Consider the following 21,761-nt stretch of genomic DNA (forward strand, 5'->3'; position numbering starts at 1 on the left):
ACCCTGAATCACACAGCTTGGAAGTGTCTGAGGCCATATTTGAACCCAGGACCTCCTGTTTCTAGTCCTGACTCTAGCCACTGACCTACCTAGCTGCTCTTGCCAGCTTCCTTTTAATTATAGATTTTTAACTTTTTTTGCAACACTGAATTCCTTAGAATAATGTTTCTAAATGCATAAAACAAAATCCATAGGATTAAAAAGGAAAGCAATCATATTGAAATAGTTATCAAATTAAAACAAAAACACCCACAGTCCTAGAACAGCCTAGGGAAAGAAGTTTTGCTTTAGAGGCTACACAGAACTTGGAGAGGGGGGTCGCCAGGGGCTTCTTGGGGCCAGAGAGGGAATGACCAGGATTGACCGTTGAGGTCAGGATGTTACTGGGGTTGGGGCAACTGTGGGCCATGGGATCTTGGGTTAGAGCCACAGTTCTCCGGGATCTGGGGGTGCCCTGGGCCGAGCCCTAGCCCATCACTGGCTCCTTCTCTTTTCTGGCTTCTCTTCCTGGGCTTCTCCGCTGGCCCGAGGTCCCAGCTCCAGAGAGCTCTGGAAGAACTCCTGAGTGTTGAGGTGCGGCTCCCAGAGGAGCAGGTAGCACTTGGGCAGGTAGAAGGCGGCCAGGATGCCCAGGGCACTGAGCAGGATGGCAGTCATCTGCATGGCCGGCTGGTAGACCTTGTGCACATTGGTGAAGAGCGGGACGAAGGAGAGCCAGATGATGAAGTAGACCAGCATGGCAAAGGTGATGCCCCTGGCCAGGTTGTAGCGCCCGGCCTGGCTCTGCACCATGAAGGTGCCCAGGAAACAAAGGAAAGCCAGAGCCACATTGACCGCGTGCACCACGCCAAAGCTGAGCCAGGAGCTCACGCGGCAGTGCACCAGGGCCTCCCGGGGCAGCGTCTTCCAGTCGGTCTCCAGGGCCTGGGGGAACGCGAGCAGGTACCAGGTGCAGAGTGCCCCCTCTGCTAGCAGCAGCAGGGCCACGAGCAGCCAGGCCCGGGTGCCGTGCAGCCAGCCATGCAGCCGCTCGGCCTGGCCCGGGAACTCCGATGCCAGGAAGGCCTCGGCTGCCTTGAGGAAGAGGGTGCTGAGGCAGCCGGTGAGCGGCAGGTGGACGAGGGGCTGCTGAGCCAAGCAGCTGAACCAGCTGGGCCGGCCTGGGAAGTGGAGGACGCTGAGGCTGACCAGGGTCAGGCAGCCCAGCCCAAAGCAGCTGAGGCTGCCCCCCGAGGCTCGCACCAAGGGGGAGCCCCAGTGGTAGCTGAAGAGCCCCAGAGCCCCCAGGCTCAGACCCACGGCCAGCACCATCAGCAGCAGCAGAACAACTACCACCGGCTCTCCCCACCCCAAGAACTTGATGGTCCGGGGAAAACATTGAGTGCTGAGATCAGGAGACCACTGGTCTGAGGCACAGGAGGTGCACATCAGGTCATCTGCAAGACAGCCAGAGAGAGAGAGGAGAGCCTTGGACATGGTACCCCCTCCCTCATCATGATCTGGGCTCTGGGTGCAGATTTTCCAGCCTCCTGCTCCTTTGGGTCACAGATCATTGGGAGCACCAGCTCCCTAGAGCCCCCATCCCTGCCACCTAGCCAAGGTGTCATCCTCCCTGGACTTGCCCCATCCCCCAAACTTGGAAGTGGTCACTCCAGACCCAAAGGAGATCTCAGTGTCCCCCAGGGCTTGTCCAACCTCTGCCGGACCCCTAACATGCCTGGGGCAGCTGCCAGCCCATTCCAATTCTGGATAGCTCTACTGCTGGCAAAGTTTCCCTCAGACAGACAGAGAGTTTGTGTGGGAGAGTAACAGGAGCACTGGACTGGGAGTGAAGAAGACCTGAATTCAAGTTCTGCCTCAGCCCCTAACCTCTCAGTTGGTCAGTCAACAAATATTTATTAAGCACTTACCATGTGCTGGGGCTAAGGGTGCAGAAAGGCAAAAATGGCCCCTTCCTTCAAGGGGCTAATTATTTGATCTCAGTTTACGCAACTGTAAAATGGGCATATAATGGCACCCACTTCCCAGGGTTATTATTGCAAGGATTAAATGAAATGATATTGGGGCAGCTAGGTGGCTCAGTGGATTGAGAGCCAGACCTAGAGATGGGAGGTCCTGGGTTCAAATATGGCCACAGCCACATCCTAGCTGTGTGACCCCGGGCAAGTCCATGAACCCCAACTGCCTAGCCCTTACCACTCTTCTGTCTCAGAACTGAAGCTTAGTATTGAGGAAAAGGTTTTAAAAAAATGAGATGATATTTGTTTAAAAGTCCTTAGCACAGTGCTTGGCACATTGTAGGTACTTAATAAATGTTTGCTCCTTTTCTTCCTTTCCTTCCTGTGATCATTTGAAATTTGCCACTGTAACGTCTCCCCGTTGCTCCTAATTCTAGATCCCTGGACAATGGGCAGGAAGGGCTTTTATTACGAAGATGTTCCATCATTCTTCCATTCTTCCTTCTCTGCTCACCCTCCAACCTCCTTACATTTTATTTCCAGGGAAGGTTGGTTTTTTTTTAACCCTTAAAATCAATACTGTGTATTGGTTCCAAGGCAGAAGAGTGGTCAGGGCAAGGCAATGGGGGTAAAATGACTTGCCCAGGATCACACAGCTGGGAAGGGTCTGAGGTCAGATTTGAACCCAGGACCTCCCTTCTTTGGGCTTGACGTTCCATCCCCTGAGCCACCCAGCTGCCTGCCCAGGGAAGGTATTAGAAATGATGCTCTCTCTTCCCAAGAAGGGCTGCCATGAGAAGGGCATGAGAGCTCTGCGTCAGGCCAGAGCAGGGCTGGTTCTGGGCTCACCTCGGTTCTTTCTGTAGCTACCAGCTTGGCAGTCAAGGCAGTCGTAGCAGCAGGAGTGGAAGCCTTTGACTCGACGGACCTGGCCCTCCTCACACTCCCGGGAACATCTAGACACAGGCTCCTAGGAAGAGGCAAAGGGGAGGCATCATTGTTGGGCACAGCTCCCTGCCTTGGATCCTGGCCGGACTCAAGGGCCCCTTCTCCATTCCACAGCCCTGAAGGAATCAGCTTTAGTTCTGATCTGGAAGGATTTTGGCTTTGAGGCTTGGCTCCAGCAGCTGACACTTTGGGTCGGTTCCTTAATGGCTCTGGGCCTTGGTTTCCCCATCAGTGAGGTGGGACAATTACCCTGGCACCTGCTTATGACTTCTGGGTTGCATGGGGGAAAGGGGTGGTAATGAGGGAGAGTCAGGAGGCATCTTTGCTTGGGGGGCTCCCAGGCTCTCCCCCAAACTCTCCACAGGCTGACAACAAAGCCACCTGGATTTAACGATCATCTCTATGAAGATAACTCAGGCAGTGGGGTGGGAAGGAAAAAAGGAAGCAAGCAATGATGCTGGCTCCTGTGCTAAGCTCTTCACAAATAGGATCTCATTTGATCCTCACAACAACTCTGGGAGGTAGGTGCTGCTATTATTTCTATTTACAGTTGGGGAGACTGAGGCAGACAGAGGTGAAGTGACTTAATGGGAGGCCACACAGCTAGCAAATATTTGAGACTGGATTCAAATTCGGGTCTTCTTAACTCCAGGCCTGGCACTCTAGCACTGTGGCACTACCTACGCTACCTCTGGTACAATGGAAAGGATGCTAGATTTGGAGGCTGCAGTTCTGGGTTCAAATCCCATATCTGTCTCTACTTGTGTGATCCAGGGCAATTGAATTAGCCTCCCAGGGCCTCAGTTTCTTTATCTGCAAAATGAGGGATTTGGATTAGACAGCCCATTGGGTTTTTTTGTTTGTTTGTTTGTTTTGACGAAGATGCTGGAGTGGCTTGCCATTTCCTTCTCCAACTCATTTTACAGATGAGGAAACTGAGGCAAACAGGGTGAAGTGACTTGCCCAGGGATACACAGCTAAAATATTGGAGTGGTTTGCCATTTCCTTCTCCAACTCATTTTATAGATGAGGAAACTGAGGCAAACAGGGTGAGGTAAGAAGTATCTGTATCTGTACAGGTAAGAAGTATCTGAAGCTGGATTTGACTCAGCAAGTCTGACTTCCGGGTGGGCACTCTGTGCAAGGTAGTGTCACCTAGTGGCCCTTCTCCTTTTTGTAGAGATGCCTAATTTCCACCTGGATGATTCCGCTATATCAACCTCCATCTGTCCAAAATAGAAGGCATTCTCCTTATCCCCAACCCACCATTCTGAAAAGTCCTTATTTCTTTTTTTTCCAGGTTCTCCACCTTAGAATTAGCTTTCCTTCCCTACTCCCGTATAGTCAATCAATTTTAAAAAATCAATTCTGTGAACTGGTTCCAAGGCAGAAGAGTGATAAGGGCTAGGCAATGAGGGTTAAGTGACTTGCCCAGGGTCATACAGCTAGAAAGCCACATTTGAACCCAGGACCTCTCATCTCTAGGCCTGGCTCTCCATCCCCTGAGCCACCCAGCTGCCCCCTCCATCAGTCCTTAGCATTAGAAGGCAGCATTTTCTTGGTTCTTCATCCCTGACTTCCTCAAACCTTGATCATATTCCTTCACACTAGTAAATCCTCAGAGCCTCTTCTTTGGTGCTTCCCCCTGGACTCCTTGCCCACCTCAGCATCCTGTTTGTTCCCAGGTTGTGCCAGCAGGGGCAGTGCCACACCAGACTCGTTTCCTAGCCTTCCCTTTCATGGACTTGAAATGCCACCCTCCTGCATTCTCCATGTAAAGTCCTCCATGTCCAACCTCCACACTTTTGTATCCCTGTGTCCCATGTCTGGACCACACCAGTTCCTCGCCTCCATCTCCTAGACTCCTTCAAGGATCAGCTCTGGAATGACCCCTTCATTTGACGCCTTTCCTGCCCCCCTCCCAGCTGTTTGGGCTCCCTCTGCCCTCCGGCACTTCCCTGCTAACTTGTTGGAGGCCTCCATGAGCTTGGAAGCTTCTGGAGAGCAGCTGTGTGCTTTTCATTTCTGACTCCCCTTCCCTCACACTTGGCAGAGAGCCTTGCTCAAGAGATTCCTCCATTTCCATGTGCCTGGCACAGAGGGGCATGGGATCGAGGCCTGAGAGGGACCTCAGAGGGACCTCCCTCCCTTCCTTCCTCCCTCCCTCTCTCCCTCCCTTCCTTCCTTCTTTCCTTCCTTCCTTCCTTCTTTCCTTCCTTCCTTCCTTCTTTCCTACTTTCCTTCCTCCCTTCCTCCCTCCCTCCCTCCCTTCCTCCCTCCCTCCCTCCCTCCCTCCCTCCCTCCCTTCCTTCCTTCCTCCCTCCCTCCCTCCCTTCCTTCCTTCCTCCCTCCCTCCCTCCCTTCCTTCCTTTCTCCCTCCCTTCCTTCCTTCCTTCCCCTTTCTTCCTTTCCTTCCTTCCTTCCTTCCTTCCTTCCCCTTTCCTTCCTTTCCTTCCTTCCTTCCTCTCTCCCTCCCTCCCTCCTTCCTTCCTTCCTTCCTTCCTTCCTTCCTTCCTTCCTTCCTTCCTTCCTTCCTTCCTTCCTTCCTTCCTTCCTTCCTTCCTTCCTTCCTCCCTCCCTCCCTCCCTTCCTTCCTCCCTCCCTCCCTCCCTTCCTTCCTTCCTTCCCCTTTCTTCCTTTCCTTCCTTCCTTCCTTCCTTCCTTCCTTCCTTCCTTCCTTCCTTCCTTCCTTCCTTCCTTCCTTCCTTCCTTCCTTCCTTCCTTCCTTCCCCTTTCTTCCTTTCCTTCCTTTCCTTCCTTCCTTCCTTCCTTCCTTCCTTCCTTCCTTCCTTCCTTCCTTCCTTCCTTCCTTCCTTCCTTCCTTCCTTCCTTCCTTCATTCCTTCCTTCCTTCCTCTCTCCCTCCCTCTTTCCTTTCTTCCTCCCTCCTTCCTTCCTTCCTCTCTCTCTCCACATGTCCTGAGGCTCCTGGCACCTGATTCCCTGGGCTGTGCCAGCGGATCTGAGATCGGTTGAGCTTCAGGTCCCCTTGGAAGGAGCCTATGGTGAGGAGCTCCGGGTCCATGTTATCGTGCCAGACCCACAGCTTCAGGTCATAGATCATGTCCACATTCCCGTTGTCATCAAACTTCAGGGTAAGGGAGCGGGCGCGGAAGCTCAGGTTATACATCTTGCTCACAAGCTGTAGGGATGAGAAAGCAATGAGAGTGCCCTGGCCAGACTGGACTGGAGGAAGAAGGAAGTTACGGGATCAGGGATGGAGGAGAAGGCAGGGGTGGGGATAGGGGACTGAGGAGGGCACCAATCACTCTCATTATTGATGAATGAACGAATAAGTGAATGAATGAGTGAATGAATAAATCGTTAACCAAACATTATTTGATGAGATGATGCACACTTTGAAGCACCATATGGACCTGAATCTAGAGCTAGAAGGAATCTCAGCAACCATCAGGTCCAACTCCCTCATTTTACCAAAGAGGAAACTGAGGTCTGAGGAAGTTATTGAGCTTGTTGATGAGGGGGGGACCCTCAGAAGTCATTGGAGCCAATCTTTTCATTTTACAGTGGAGGAAACGAAGGTCCAGGGATGTGAAGCCCCAAAATCTCTTAGATAGTAAGTAGGAGAACAGGAATTAGAGCAGGGACTGTGACTCTACAGGGGAAAGGTTGATGGACTCAGAACCAGAGGACTTAGTCCTATATCTAGGTTCTGCCAGCTATGGGAACTTGGGTGAGCCACTAAGCTCTGAGACTCCTCTATAACCCTCAGAGAACAGGACCTGTTAGCTTCTTGGCTTCCTTCCTGCTCAAATCTCTGATCCTATGATAGATACTACTGTGATGTCTCTTCAGAGCCTCAACCTGACCAGGGGGTTTCTCACAAGCTATTGCAGAAGAATGCCAACCCTGTGCTTTTTACCATCCCAACAAGGCTTTGAATACAGTACCCACAAAAGACTCATCTATTTTCTGAGAACTAGCCTAGCTGACTATAGACAGCCTCTCATCCAAGATGGCATCCCAGCCATGAGGCTAACTATTTGGAGATGAATTCTTTGGCCATGGAGCCTCATAAAGGGGATGCAGTTTGTACTCTTGGAGGGAAGGACCACGTCAGGGAGATCACGAATCCATTGAATATCACCACCACCACCACCACCATCACCATCACCATAATCATCATCATATCTCTTCTTCCTTTCTTAGCTAGACTAATAGAAAAAACTGTCAATACTCATTGCCTTCATTTCCTGTCCTGCCACTTGGCCCTTAATCCTTTGCCATCGTGTTTCTAACCTCATTATCCAATGGAAACTTCTCTTCCCATAGTCCCTTCAACACTATATTTTTTTAAACCCTTACCTTCCATCTTAGAATCAATACTATATATTGGTTCCAAGGCAGAAGAATGGTATGGGCTAGACAATGGTGGTTAAGTGACTTGTCCAGGGTAACACAGCTAGGAAGTGTCTGGAGTCATATTTGAACTCAGAACCTCCTATTTCCAATACTGGCTATCAGTCTATTGAGTCTCCTAACAACCAACCCAGAGATCTGAGTTCTAGTGCTGATGGGCTTTCCTCTATCCTCTCCTCTTTGACCCTTCTGCTGTATCTATCTCTTCATCACATTTTCCTCCTCTCTGGGTTTTTCTGAGAAGGCTCTTTCTTGGTTCTCCTCCTTCCTCTCTGGTTGCTCCTCAGTCTCCCCTGCAAGTTCATCATTTGGATCATACCCACTAAGCACGACTATTTGCCCGAGTTCTTTCCTAGGCCTTCAAAGTTCTCTCATCAGCTGACTCCATCATCTCCTGTGGTTTTAATGATCATCTCTGCAGATGATTCTTAGATCTGTAGATCTATCCTTAGTCTCTCTGCTGACCTCTAGCCTCGTATCCCCAACTGTTTATTGGGCATTTTGAATTGATGTCCCATATCAAACTCAGTATGTCCAAAGAATTCATTATCTTCATGCTCCCCCCCCCCCAATCTGGTAACAACTTTAAGACAGAAGGAGAAAGGCTAGAAGGAAAATGGGGTGAAATGACTTGCCCAGGGCCATGCAGCTAGGACTATCCACCTAGCTGCTCCCTTTCCTCCGCTTCTAAGATTCCTTACTTTCCCTCAAAACTCAGATAAAGCATCACATTCTGCATGGTCTTGACTGATCCCCACCAGCTTCTGGGGCCCTTTCTCCTCCCAATGACTTTGTATTTCTTTTGTAAATCCGTGTTGTCTTTCCCAGTAGAATGTAAGGTGCTTGGAGCAGTTAGGCAGCTCCCTGGATTGAGAGTCAGGCCTGGAGATGGGAGGTCCTGAGTTCAAATCTGGTCTCAGATACTTTCTAGCCGTGTGTCCCTGGGCAAGTCATTTAACCCCGATTACCTAGCCCTTACCACTCACTCTTCTGCCTTGGAATGAATATTTAGTCTTGATTCTAAGACAGAAGGTGAGGGTTTAAAAAAAAAAGAAAAAAGGATCTAAGTTGCTTGAGAACCCATTAATTTTTGTCTCTCTCCATCTCCCACCCGAGAGCCAGGCCCTTAGATGGCGGCCCCTCACCAACCTTCCTTACCTCCCAGGGCCGCGTGCGGTTATTGGAGAAACACCCAGAGTTAGTGCAGCCCAGGGAGAGGTGGAGAGCATGGGCCACGCTGTAGACGGCAGCGTAGACAGCAAACGTCTGGTGGTGCTGCAGCCCAGAGGAGATGTTCTCATGGCTGATGTCATCACACTGTGGACACTGCGGCCCGACCACGTCATCCTCTGTGTTGGGGAAAGCCTCCTCCAGGGAGTCGCAGAAGGCCTTGTCAGCAGCCTGGGCCAGGCACCGGGCCACGTAGTCGTTAAATTCGGGCAGTGGAGCGCCCCGCAGGAGGAACCCCATGATGGTGCCCACCCCCTGGATGCCGGGCAGTTTGGTGACCTGCTCGGACACCAGCCAGGCCTCGCTGGCCACCCACACCTTGGGTGTCACCTTGGTTTGGATGCAGTATTGGAAGAGAATGCGGGCGGCAGCCTCGGAGGCAAACAGGACCACCACCTGCACTGCGCTCTGGTTAATCTGCCGCAGGATCGACTCCACCTTGCCCAGATCCTGGGAGTTCTGGGCCCTGGGCAGCGGCAGGGTGCCTTCGTGGGCAATGCAGATGCTCCGGTTGTTGGCCAGGCTGGAGAAGATGCTGAGACCCTGGCGGCCGTACTCATCATCGCTGCCCACAGCTGCCACCCAGTTCCAGCTGAATAAGTTGAGCAGGTCTACTATGGCCTGGAGCTGCACCCGGTCACTGGGGATGGTCCTGAAGAATGATGGGAAGATGGCCCGGCTGCTCAGCCGGTCAGTGCTGGCTCCGTAGCTGACCTGTGGGAAGAAAGGCTGGGCTAGGGCTGTGGTTGATGTGCCCTTAGCCAGGGGGGATCAGGGGGCCCCTTGGGAGGGAAGACGCTCTCAGGAGGGAGATGAGGGCTTTGGTGAATGGGAATGGGAGCCTCTGTGAAGGAATGGGGGTTCAATAAGGAGAGATGGGGGGACAATGAGAACATGGATATTTACTGAAGAGGCAGCTTGAGTGGCTCAGTGGATGGAGAGCCAGGCCCTGGGTTCAAATCTAGCCTCAGATACTTCCCAGCTGTGTGACCCTGGACAAGTCACTTCACCCCCACTGCCTAGCCCTTGCTGTTCTTCTGTCTCGGAACCAATACATGGTATTCATTCTAAGATATGGGGAATAAGGGTTTAAAATTAATACTACTACTAATAATAATGTTGAGTTCAACCGTACCAGCTTATCTTAAGAATGTATTGTTGGGGGGCACAGTTGGGTGACTCAGTGGACTGAGAGCCAGACCTAGAGATGGGAGGTCCTGGGTTCAAATCTGGATTCGGATACTTCCCAGCTATGTGACCCTGGGCCAGTCACTTGACCCCCATTGCCTAGCCCTTACTGCTCTTCTGCCTTAGAACCAATACACAGTATTGATTCCAAGACGGAAGGTGAGGGTTAAAAAAAAAAAGCATTTAGTGAGCAGGGACAGAGATGAGAGGAGGTGGGCATTTCCATCTGGATCAACGGGTTGTTTCCCAGATATGGCCCCTGTCCCTCCCATATTAGGTTCTTGTAATATTGGGAGAGCAAAGTTGTTGCCTGACGCCAGGACTGATGCCCGTGTTTTGTTCCCAAGTCCAGGTCTTTGGGCTTGACATGGCATTGCGCCGTTGCCATAGATGGTGGAGGCTGACTCCCCCTCAAAGCAGGTTTGGGTCTGTGAGGAGCAGAGGGGGGATGGGAAGGGTCCTGTCAGCCCAGCCCCCACCCCTGGGCTCCTGGTACCTGGGGCATCAGGAAGAAACCGAAGAGCTTGCCCGTGATGAGAGCAAGCTCAGAGGAGTGGGGGCCGATGACTGCCACCACGCGGGGCCAGTACTGGGTGTAGTTGCAGTAGGCGCCGATGTCCCGGCTTCCCTTTTGCGATATAAACAGGAGGCTGGGCTTCATGGTCACCATTGGCAGGGTACACGTGTCATAGAGGTCGTAGCCCAGGGACACGCCAGGCAGCAGGGCCGACGAGCTGTTGATCTCCTCAATGGCCATCTTCATGGCCAGGGCCCACAGCAGGCCCATTGTGGAGAACCTGCGTCATCGGAAAAGCCTCATCCTGAGCCCCAGGAGCGCACCCCCAGGGCCCTGCCAGCCATGGCACACGGCCCCTCCCTCCCCTGTTTCCCATGAGCACAGCACCCATCTCCTAGAGTGCCCTCTTATTTAGGGTACAGATGCCAGATCAGAGGCGCCCTGGAGCCCCTCTCCCCACCTCAAGCTCCTTTAGGGCAGAGAATATTCAGACAGTTAATAAATAACTTTATTGGGACAGCCGGGGAGCTCAGTGGATAGAGCTCCAGGCCTGGAGTTGGGAGGACTTGGGTTTAGATCTGGCCTCAGACACAGCCTAGCTTGGGGACCCTGGTGGGACAAGCCACTTAACCCTCATTACCTAGTCCTGGATGCTCTTCGGTCTTAGAATTGATACTAGGACAGGAAGTTGGGGTTTGAAGAAAAAGATATAACCATGGATGTCACCTACAGTATCTATTTAGATAGATTTGCTGTACTATATACTGTAACATACATACACTATAGAGTGTGTCTATACTATATAGCTTTCACTACTATAGTGATGTATTGGATACTGTTACGGAGTAGGTAACTGTCTCTATCTCTAACTTGTCTACCTCTGTCTCTGTTTCTGTTTCTACAGCTCTATCTCCTTCTCAGTCTCTGTCTGTCTCTCTATCTCTATCCCTAGTTATCTCTCTAGACAGATCTGTCTCTCTCTCTCTCTCTCTGTCTAGATTTCTATTTCTACATCTCTATCTCTTTCTCAATCTCTGTCTTTATCTCTATCTCAGTCTCTCTATCTCTATCCCTTTTTATCTCTGTCTAGATAGATCTGTCTCTATCTCTATCTCTATCCCTATTATCTCTCTATCTAGACAGATCTGTCTCTACCTCTGTCTCTATCTCTATCTCTCTATCTAGACAGATCTGTCTCTACCTCTGTCTCTATCTCTATCTCTCTATCTAGACAGATCTGTCTCTATCTCTGTCTCTATCTCTATCTCTATCTCTCTATCTAGACAGATCTGTCTCTATCTCTGTCTCTATCTCCATCTCTATCTCTATCCCTATTATCTCTCTATCTAGACAGATCTGTCTCTATCTCTATCTCTATCTAGACAGATCTGTCTCTACCTCTGTCTCTATCTCTATCTCTCTATCTAGACAGATCTGTCTCTATCTCTGTCTCTATCTCTATCTCTATCTCTCTATCTAGACAGATCTGTCTCTATCTGTCTCTATCTCTAGCTCTCTATCTAGACAGATCTGTCTCTATCTCTGTCTCTATCTCTATCTCTATCTAGACAGATCTGTCTCTACCTCTGCCTCTATCTCTATCTAGACAGATCTGTCTCTATCTCTGTGTCACCTACAATGTTCCAGGCATTGTTCTATGCTCTGGAGATTCAACTGGAAGCCAAAGTCCCTGTCTGAGGCCAGCTCTGAGCTCCCAGTCTACTGGGGGAGGCAGCATGCAAACGAATCTGTACAAACAAGCTCTAGGTAGGATACGTAGGGGAGGATGGACAGAGGGAAGGCCCGGGAGTGGAGAGGGGATGATTGGCAAAGCTGCCCTAGAGAAGGTAGGATTTTAGCTGAGCCTTGAGAACAGCTGGGGACGTTCAGAAGTAGAGATGGTGAGAGAGAGAGAATTCCAGACGGGGGACAATACTAGGGGAAATGCCCAGGCTTGGGAGATACTTGAAGAACAGGCAGGAGGCCAGTGTCATTGGATGGAAGAGGGCGTGTTGGGATGTAAGGTGTAGGACGACTGAAAAGGGAGGAAGGGGCCGGGCAGGAAGGGCTCTGAATGCCAACCAGGACATTTTGTATTTGATCCTGGAGGCAATAGGGAGCCACTGGAGTTTGTTGAGTAGGGGTGTGATGTGATCAGACTTATGCTTAAGGAACAGTAGTTTTGGTGGATGGATTGGAGTGGGGAGAAACAGGCAGATGCACTGCCGGGCTACTGCAGAAGTCCAGCTATGAGGTGGCTCCCAAACTCCCTAGGACTGCCTCAATGCCAGGCTTGATGCCCTCCCCACCATGGCTTAGTTATCTCTTTAGCTGGCACCCAGAGCCCTGGGTCTCTCTATCTGGAAACTCCCCCCTTCCCATTTTCCTGACACACAGACGGGGCCTTTGCCCTAATCCTACAGAAAACCTATAGGTCCCCCCCCTGGCATAATGTATCCTGGACTTCCCTTCTACCTGCCATGCATTCCATGGGGCTTTTCCTCTTATCTGGCACAAAAAACCCCAGTCCCTTCTCATTTAGGAGTTCCTCCCATTTACCTGGCAAAAATGCTCTGTGGTATTTCCTTCCCCCACTTATTTAGTACTTGGGCCCCCCTTACCTGCCCTAGAGACCCTGTGGAGTTCCTCCCTTCACCTGGAACAGATTCCCTGGAGTTATCCCCCTTTACCTGTTATGGCCTCCCTGTGGCTTTTTCCCCTTATCTGGTACCCACCACTGGTATCCACTGCCCCCCTTTACCTGGCACAAGCTCCCCCACCCCAGGCATTCACCACTGCCCCCTCCCACCACCTCAGCCTTTCCTCTCCCCACATACTTGGTACATGTCACTCCCTTTGGCTGATTCTTCTCCAGGAGTATCTCCTCTTTGATCCCAAAGGGGAAAAGGCCTCCCAGGATATAGTCCCCTTTCATTCTGAACTGCCTGGAGAGGCACAGCTTGGCCTGGGCAGTGGAGCAGGCCAGGCCAAGGCTTAGGCCCAGGCAGCGCAAGAAGCCCCACATGGCGGAGGGACAGCGTTCACAACAAGTTCACAACAGAAGGCTGGGCAGACGCACACCCCAGCTAAATAGACAGGACCTGGAGCACAAGGCCCGAATATTTGTTTAGCAAAACCCTCTCCCTCCTTGCTCACTGGCTCAGGACCCTCTAGGCAAATTGGCAGTGGGGCCAGGGGAGCCAGGGGGATTTTAATAAAGGTGTTTTACATAGCCCCATTACTCGAGGTATTTGCACAGACTTAGCCCAAGTTGCCCAACTGACCTCAGATTTAGTACCTAACTTAGTGGATTCTCCCAGTGGCCACCAGTATGAGACCAGGAGACCCAGGTCCCACCATGGGACCAGCTATGGAACCTGGGGTCCTGAACAACGTAAGCTGGCCAGAGATGATACTGGACCTGACAGCAGGAGACTTGAGTTTGGATCCATCTCTGGTACTTACCAGCTTCTTCATTTTGAAAAAGTCTTTCTCTGTCATGAAGCGGTCTCTTCATCTGTTTAACGGGGAGCTTCATTCTTATATCTCCCAGCCTTGGCTGTGAAGAAGGTCACTCTCTCAGCCTTAAAGGTCTAGAGAAAAGGGTGCTATCTTTTCAACCTTCAATCATCTGTCAAGTATAGGTGAATTAAAAAAATGTTTTTTATTTATTTCATTAAATATTTCCCAATTGCTCTTAAAATCTTTTTAATTTTTAATTCGCTTAAAATTTTTTTGACTTCCAAATTCTCTCCCTCCCGCCTATCCTTCCCCTATCCCTTAAGAAGGCAAGCAATATGATAACAATAATACATGTGAAGTCATAAAAAACATCTTTCCACATTTACTATGTTGCAAAAGAAAACACATAAAAAAAAACAAGAAAAATAAAGAAAATGAAAAAAAGGAGGCTTCAATTCACACTTGGAGTTCATCAGTTCTTTCTCTTTGGAGGTAGATTAGCATTTTTTGTTATGGCCTTTTTCTGAATTATTGTTTCGATTGGAGTGGTGAAGTTATTCACATTTGATCTTCATTCAGTATTGTTGTTACTGTACACATTGTTCTCTTGGTTCCGCTCACTTCACTTTGCATCAGTTCATTTAAGTCTTTCCAAGTTTTTCTGAAACTATTTTGCTCATTATTTCTTAGAACACAATAGTATTGTAGGTAAACATCTATAGAAATCCTACTCTAGGACTAGAGGGTCATCATTATAGATTTATTGAGTCTGAACTACACCCTCTTATATAGGATGAATCATATAGTTTCCTTATCTATAAATCGAGCAGGAGAAGAAAATGGCAAACTACTCCAGTGTTTCTCTCAAGGAACCCCCCCAAAAGAAAACCCCAGATGGAGTCATGAAGAGTTGGATATGACTGAACAATAACAAAAATACGAAAAAGCTTAAAAATGTTTTACTGCTTTATTTTTTCTATGTAAAACCAATTTTAACCTGCATTTTAAAATAATTTTTGAGTTCCAAATGCTCTCCCTCCCTCCTTCCCCTGTCCTCTTGTTGAGAAGGCAACCAATTTAATCAAGTTTACACATGTTTTCCAAGCTCTTAAAGCACAACTTTAGCTATTATTGTCCAGTGTTGAAAGTGGGATTCAAATCCAAGCTCAATATTATTGGGCTATTGCCTCTCTTGTTTATAAATTTTCAACCAGAATGAACCTCAGAGGTCAGCTAGTCCAACCCCCTTCATTTAACACATTAGGAAACTGATGTCAGAGAGGGCCATAAGAATCATGGACTTGGAGCTGTGTAAAAGGGAATTCTTTGTTCTCTTAGAGTTTACACTTGTGAAAGGGAATCCTTTATTCCCTTTGTCCATTTTGAGTTAACACTTTGGTTAACAATAAGGTAAGTACCTCTACTTAGTACCTCACCAGACTGTGAAGACAGGATTAACTCTTCTTTGCCTACCTTTGAATTGAATAAAAAAAAAAAAACTTGAATACCCTACTTAGTACTAGGTGGAGGAGCTCTCCATTCTTTCAACTCAATCAGCCAGGAAATGAGAATTCACACCTCTCCAGAAGATGAGAAGTAGTTCCCATAAATATATCCCCCCCAAGGCAATGCTGGGCAAAATTTAGAAGCTGTGATTGTCCCTTGTGAAAAGGGGAAGGGACAAGAAGCCACTATAAAAGGGCCTGAATTTCTGGGACTAGGGAAGTTGGCTCCAAGAAGGAAATCAGCTTTAAGAAGAGAGTCAGCTTAAGGAAGAAATTCTACCTCAGGAGTCACCTTTAGCTCGAGTCATCAGCTTCATCTGCCTCTTGGAGGGAACTTGGGTGAATGAATAGCTGGCTTTCCTATCCTGACTTCTGGGGAGAGTTTAATTCTGGTTGAGGATCAAAAAGTCCTGACTGAATGGAGCACCAGAACAATATTTAGTTAGATAGGCTAAAATATCTTCTCTGTCTTTTGTATTTCTCTACTTTCACCCTTTTTACCTCTTTTGTAAATAAAAGCTATTAAAAGGCATTTTGACTTTGAGCAATAATACTTTAGACCAGCAACTACCATATTATTTATAATTTTCATATATTTTAGTCAAACCATTAAAATTTAATTCTTACAGCTAGAAGGAACCAGGTTATCTCCTGAGGCACAGAGAAGAGAGGGGCCTCCTTTGTCCAGTGTCTCAGGCCTAGTGAATGGTAGTTTCAGGGTTCTATTCCAGTCCCCCTAAATTCCAATCTTGTCTTTCACTAGATCTCAGAAATTCTTGAGTCTCATGTATTTCTCCTCTCCAGGACTCCAGAGGCCAGACTTTTGTCTCAGATTGCTGGGGCCAGGGGCACCAATGAAGAAGGAAAGGGAGGGACAAGGGCAGAGAAATCCTCCCATTTCTGATAATCAGTGTCAAATTCAGAATTTGAATTCAGATCCTCTGACTCTAGAGGTAGGGCTCTTTTGAAGCTGGAGGGTGGGGGTTGGTTCAATGGTTTGCTCAAGGTCAAATGGGGAGTAAATGATTAATTAAATCTCCCCAGTAGAATATAAATGTGGAGAAGGCAGAGACAGTTTCATTTCTATCTTTGGCTCCCCAGGACCTGCAACAGGACTGGCACATAGCAATATGCTTAGTAATTGTTTGCTGAATTAAAAAGTGAAATTAAGGATTTCCCAAAGGGTGATGGAGAAGGGCACGGATTGGGGTTGACACAAAAGCATCATAAAGGAAGATGTTGGAGAAATATATACTTGGAAGAAATGGGTAGCTCATCTATTCTCTTGGTACAAACTTGTCAGGAGAACTTGAGAAAGGCTCCCTTGGTCTCTGGACAGACTCCCTTGTGGGGGGTTGTGGGAGCATGTGGACAAAAATCAGTCTAGATGGGCTAGCCTGGACGAGTTGATGGATCAAGGACATTAGGAGAGCCCAGACTCACTGGAATTTGGCATTGTTCTTCAGTTGTGTTCGACTCTCCGTGACTCCATTTGGGGTTTTTCTCAGCAAAGACACTGGAGTGGTTTGCCATTTCCTTCTTCATCTTATTTGACAGATGAAGAAACTGAGGCGAACAGGGTGAAATGGCTTACTCAGGGTCTCACAGCTAGGCTGAATTTGAACTCAGGTCTTCTCAACTCTAAGCCTGACATTCTATCCATTGCATTCTAGCCATCTCTGGACTTTAGAGAGCATTCAGTAAATGAGGACTTCTTAACTGTTGTCTCCTGGACTCTTTCGATAGACTGGACCTCTAAGGACCTCTTATTAGAAGAATCATGTTTTAAAATGCACAAAATGAAATCCATACGATTAAAAGGAAACTGGTTATATTGAAATAGTTATCAAAATTTTTTTTTAAAGTTCACAGCCCTAAGGTTAAGAAGCGCTGATCTAAATACATGTATGACCCAACCTGAACTGCTTGCTAAATCCAGGACCGTGGGAAGGGAAGAAGGGAGGGAGACAATTTGGAAAACTCATGTGGAAATTTGTTATTAAAATTTTATAAAAAGAACCTCTGATCAAGTCCAACCTTTATCATTTTATAGATGGGGAAACTGAGTCCTGGAACTGCTCAGAACCCTCCTTCTGTCAAGGAAGTTGTGGGGCCTCAGAGGGTGCCCCAGTCTTCCTCCCATTAAGAGGTCTGTGGTGTAGCAGACTGACATTCTCCCTCCCCAAACACCCCAGGGTGGGGTGAGGTTGGGGGGGCAGGCCATGCAAATGGGAAAGAATCGGCAGCAGGCAAATTTGGCCTTAATGCCAGTGTCGGTATACCAACAGACCGGGAAGCCACGCTGGCTCCAGATGGTGGCCCTTGGAGGAGGGAGAAGGGGCTGTCACACTCTCAACAGTCCCTTGAGTTAAGGAATGATCTGGGAGGAAGCCGACTCTTTCTCCCTAGAGCTAGATGGCCATGTCTGATGGGTTGCAGAGGAGATGCTTTTTCATGTATGTTGTACAGTAGCAAAGAGTGCTGGGTTTGCAGGCAGAGGACCTGGGTTCAAATCCCAACTGCTGCTTGTAATTTTGGACAAATCACTGAAAATCTTTGGCCCTTGGTTTGTTCATCTGTAAATGGGATTTGATGGCCACCAAGCCCCCTTCCAGCTCTCCATCTGGGATCCTATGACAAGGGGACCACTGAGGTGTCTTCTAACACTAGGTGTCACTGAAGGAGAAATGGAAGTGGTGAAAGCAGGCCTCCATCCCAGTCTTATCTCCCTGGATGACCCGTCATTCCCATTCTTTGCTCCCTAGTTCCTTCTCTCAAATGGAAGTGCTGGGCAGCATGGCTATTGAGAGCTCGCACATTCTGGGATTCTGTGAGCAGACACGGCTGGGCCTCTGCGCTCTGGGGGCATCAGGTGAAGGAGTTGTTCCTGCCACATCTCTGGGTACCTCACCCAGAAACCATCAGGACTAGACTCACTTCTTGAGGGCAGTGAGGACCGTGGCTGGTGGCGTTCAGCCTATTGGCAGAGCTGCCCTGGTGGATGCACCTGGCAGTTCACAGGCCACCAGTTTAGCCCATACCTCCTAGCTTTTCTGGACAATTCATGGGGTTCAGGTAACCATAGGAGAGGCTCTTTCAGAATCCTACCTTCACAATTCTACAGGGATTTTAATAAAACAATTTCTACTTACTGTAAATGAAATGTCTTCTCATCTCCTATTCGGCCAGCAGGCAGGGCTGTCCGGATCCCTTCAGGCCAGTTTCTCACCCTCCCCCTGACCCATGGCCCTTTAGCAGATGCCTAGGGTCCAGAAAGGAGCCAGGCTCAGCCCTCTGGACACCATCTTCTCTCTCGCAATGGATTAGGGCTCTCTTTGGAATGAAGAGTTTTGTCAAAAAGAATCGCAGGTCCTTAACCAACCTGGGAGGGATGGGGGGCTGCAGGTTGTCTCAAATCTACAAACAAGAAAAGGTGAGCAACCTGAGACATCAGGCCCAAAGAATGGATGAATGAAACAGGCGGTTTCATTCTTCCAATGTGTTTACTCAGCTTCTAGCAGATCTGGGTATAGCAGCTTGTTGATTGATTATCAGCTCTGCTTGGTGTCTCCCCCTACTCTTCTGGAATCATCTTCCCCACTCTCCTAATAGCTCCAATGTCTTTTTTTAAAAAAGCCTTACCTTTTGTCTTAGAATCAAGGGAGAAGTGGTAAGGACTAGACAATTGGGATTAAGTGACTTGCCCAGGGTCACACAGCTAGGAAGTATCTGAGGTCAGATTTGAACCCAGGTCTTCCTAACTCTAGGCCCAGGTCTCTATCCATTGTACCACTTCACTGTCCCCTTCACCACCCCCCTTTAAATCCAGTGCCTTCCCTCTGTTGTTTCCTCTTTATTCTGTTTAGAACTTGCTGTATATCTATTTGCTTGAATGTTGTCTCCACAACTAGATTGTAAGCTCCTTGAAGGCAGAGAATGCCTTTTGCCTCAGTTCTTAGTATGGTGCCTGGCAGACAGTAGGTGCTTAATAAACACTGCGGGCGGCTATCTGAAGTGGTGGGACGTGGACACCGGGGAATCCTTGCAGACCTTCTACACCAATGGAACCAACCTCAAGACAATCCACGTGTCCCCTAGTTTCAGAGCATATGTGACTGTTGATAATCTCGGGATTTTATATATATTACAGGCATTAGAATGAGATCACTAAGGCCAGTGTAAGTGAGCCTCAGCTGCTTGTGGATAGAGGTTTGGAACTGGAGGCGGGGAGGTCCTGAACAAACTGTATTGCAAATCTTACTAAACTGTGAATCATTTTTCAGTAAAAAAAAAAAAAAGCCCGCTTAATAAACACTTTGTGCCAAGCAAGCGCCTTGTAATCCTGGGCTAGTAACTGCTTGCAAGGCAATGGATTATTGATCTGAAGTCTATGGCCTGGGATAGGTAAAGACAGAGTTTATATTTCAGGAAAGACCTGTCTTGGTGGCCGAAACTCTCCCCTTGGGAGTTCCATCTGAGGCCCTTTAAAGCTTTTTGGCCTTTAATGAGTTAAGCTCAGGGTGCCAACCTCGAATAGAAATGGCTTAGAAAACCATAAATGAGCAGTATTTATGCTGTATCCTATTTTTACTTATTTTGTTAAACATTTCTCAATGACATTTTTTTCAAACTGTTCTTTCTGACATCGAATCAATAGTGTGTATCAGCTCCAAGGCGGTAGAGCAGTGAGCGCTAGGCAAAGGCAGTTAAGTGAGACCCAGTGACATTTTCACCTGGTTCTGGCCTCACTTATAAATATCAAAAGTTCCAAGTCTCGATTCACTTACTTTGGTGATCCTGGGCAAGCCTCTTCCCCTCTGTGGGCCTCAGTTTTTTCATCTGGATGAGAAGGAGGCTGTGGCCTCTCTGGCTGTGGATGTAGGATGGTCCTGACTCTAGCCCTCAGGAACAGGAGAGAATCTGATGAAATGAATAATGCTTCCTGCAAGTGTGATTTACTGGTGGCTGGCAAATGTTGGGTTTATTTCCAAGTCTTTGGGTACCCGTTCCATTCATCTTTCCTCCTGCTCTCGGTCCCCAGTGGGGTCCACTCTTTCATGAGCTATACTTGTGGGAAGTAAGGTCACAGTGACCAAGGACACTGCTGGCCAAGAGGGTGAGCATGAGCCAAAGACCCAGGTTTTAGGATGGACGAACAGTGGTGACGATCAGTGAGTGGGACAAGCAATATTCCTAAGAAAGCATTGCTCCTGGTTCAGCTTGAGTAGTGGCATGGCATTATAAGCCTAATGGGGAATAGCAGGGCAGGAGAGATGGGTGGCAAATAGTATCTGAGAGATCAGAAACAGAGATTGGAAATTGCCCATGGCCCAGAGATGACTTTTCTTCCCTTTTCTTTGGAAAATAGACTAGATTCTTGCTACCCCAATGGCATGCTCCAAACATATTTTCTTGCTGCCTAGTTTGTGGCACTGGGTGGAGCCCTGGGTGGCTCTGAGCATCCCACATCCTGCTAGTGAGGAGACAGAATGGAATGTTGGCCTCTGGATCGTGGCCTCAGCCAAGCTGGTCCCAAAGCTTTTTCTTCCTTCCTCTTCTTTCTTCTTCTCTTTCTCTTTTCTTTCTTTCTTTCTTTCTTTCTTTCTTTCTTTCTTTCTTTCTTTCTTTCTTTCTTTCTTTCTTTCTTTCTTTCTTTCTTTCTTTCTTTCTTTCTTTCTTTCTTTCTTTCTTTCTTTCTTTCTTTCTTTCTTTCTTTCTTTCTTCTTTCTTCTTCCTTCCTTCCTTCCTTCCTTCCTTCCTTCCTTCCTTCCTTCCTTCCTTCCTTCCTTCCTTTCTTTCTTTCTTCTTTCTTTCTTCTTCCTTCTTTCTTTCTTTTTCTTTCTTTCTTTTTCTTTCTTTCTTTCTTTCTTTCTTTCTTTCTTTCTTTCTTTCTTTCTTTCTTTCTTTCTTTCTTTCTTTCTTTCTTTCTTTCTTTCTTTCTTTCTTTCTTCTCTCTCTCTCTCCCTCTCTCTCTCTCTCTTTTCCTCCAATGTGAGGGGATGATTCAGGGAGGTGAGATCATCCAATTCTGGGCTCGGGAATTTAGGAAGGGCATCAGTAGGCTGAGGGGTCTGGAGGAGGGCAGTTGGGACACTGATGGGCTTTGAGTCCATTTCATGGAAGGCTCAGATGAAGGGCCTGGACATATTGGGCTCAAATAAAAAGTGGCCATGAGTAGAGCTGGAGATAGGGACTGTCCTAGCAGCAGTTTTCTAGAAACTGCAACAGGCAGGAGCTGAAATCAGCATAAGCTCAATATCCAGGATAAGCTTCTTCACAAGGAGAGCTGTCTCAGTGTGGAACAAGCTGCCTCAAAAGCAGGATGATTCCTCATCCATAGAGGTCTTTCAGAAGCTGGATGACTATCTGCCACATGCATTGGAGTGGAATAATAGATGGCATTTATTCAGGGCTTTAAGGGTTACAAACCATATCACAATTAACATCTCATTTGATCCTCCCACCAACCACATGTGGCAGGTACTATTATTATCCCCATTTTATAGATGAGTAAACTGTGGCTGAGGTTAAATAATTTGCCCAGGGCCCTGCCATTAATAAATATGTGAGGGAG

At 48.2% G+C, this 21,761-nt stretch overlaps 1 protein-coding gene across 2 annotated transcripts; it reads right to left on the reverse strand.

Moving 5' to 3' along the window:
* Nucleotides 1-213: 213 nt before the first annotated feature.
* TAS1R3 (taste 1 receptor member 3) lies at nucleotides 214-19,465 on the reverse strand. 2 transcript variants are annotated; one of them, XM_016430041.2, is made up of 7 exons: nucleotides 18,340-19,465; nucleotides 13,686-13,851; nucleotides 10,200-10,500; nucleotides 8,444-9,229; nucleotides 5,841-6,047; nucleotides 2,808-2,928; nucleotides 214-1,436 (listed from the first exon to the last, which is right to left on the reverse strand). In XM_016430041.2, the coding sequence occupies exons 3-7, from the start codon at nucleotides 10,488-10,490 to the stop codon at nucleotides 475-477; spliced, it is 2,367 nt and encodes a 788-aa protein (XP_016285527.2). In that variant the 5' UTR covers nucleotides 10,491-10,500; nucleotides 13,686-13,851; nucleotides 18,340-19,465; the 3' UTR covers nucleotides 214-474. The 2 variants fall into 2 exon arrangements, with proteins under 2 accessions (XP_016285527.2, XP_007481142.2); XM_007481080.3 differs by lacking the exons at nucleotides 13,686-13,851; nucleotides 18,340-19,465 and adding an exon at nucleotides 13,058-13,365.
* Between the last annotated feature and the right edge of the window lie 2,296 nt (nucleotides 19,466-21,761).

The sequence above is a fragment of the Monodelphis domestica genome, chromosome 4, assembly GCF_027887165.1.
Source record: "Monodelphis domestica isolate mMonDom1 chromosome 4, mMonDom1.pri, whole genome shotgun sequence".
Lineage (NCBI taxonomy): Eukaryota > Metazoa > Chordata > Mammalia > Didelphimorphia > Didelphidae > Monodelphis > Monodelphis domestica.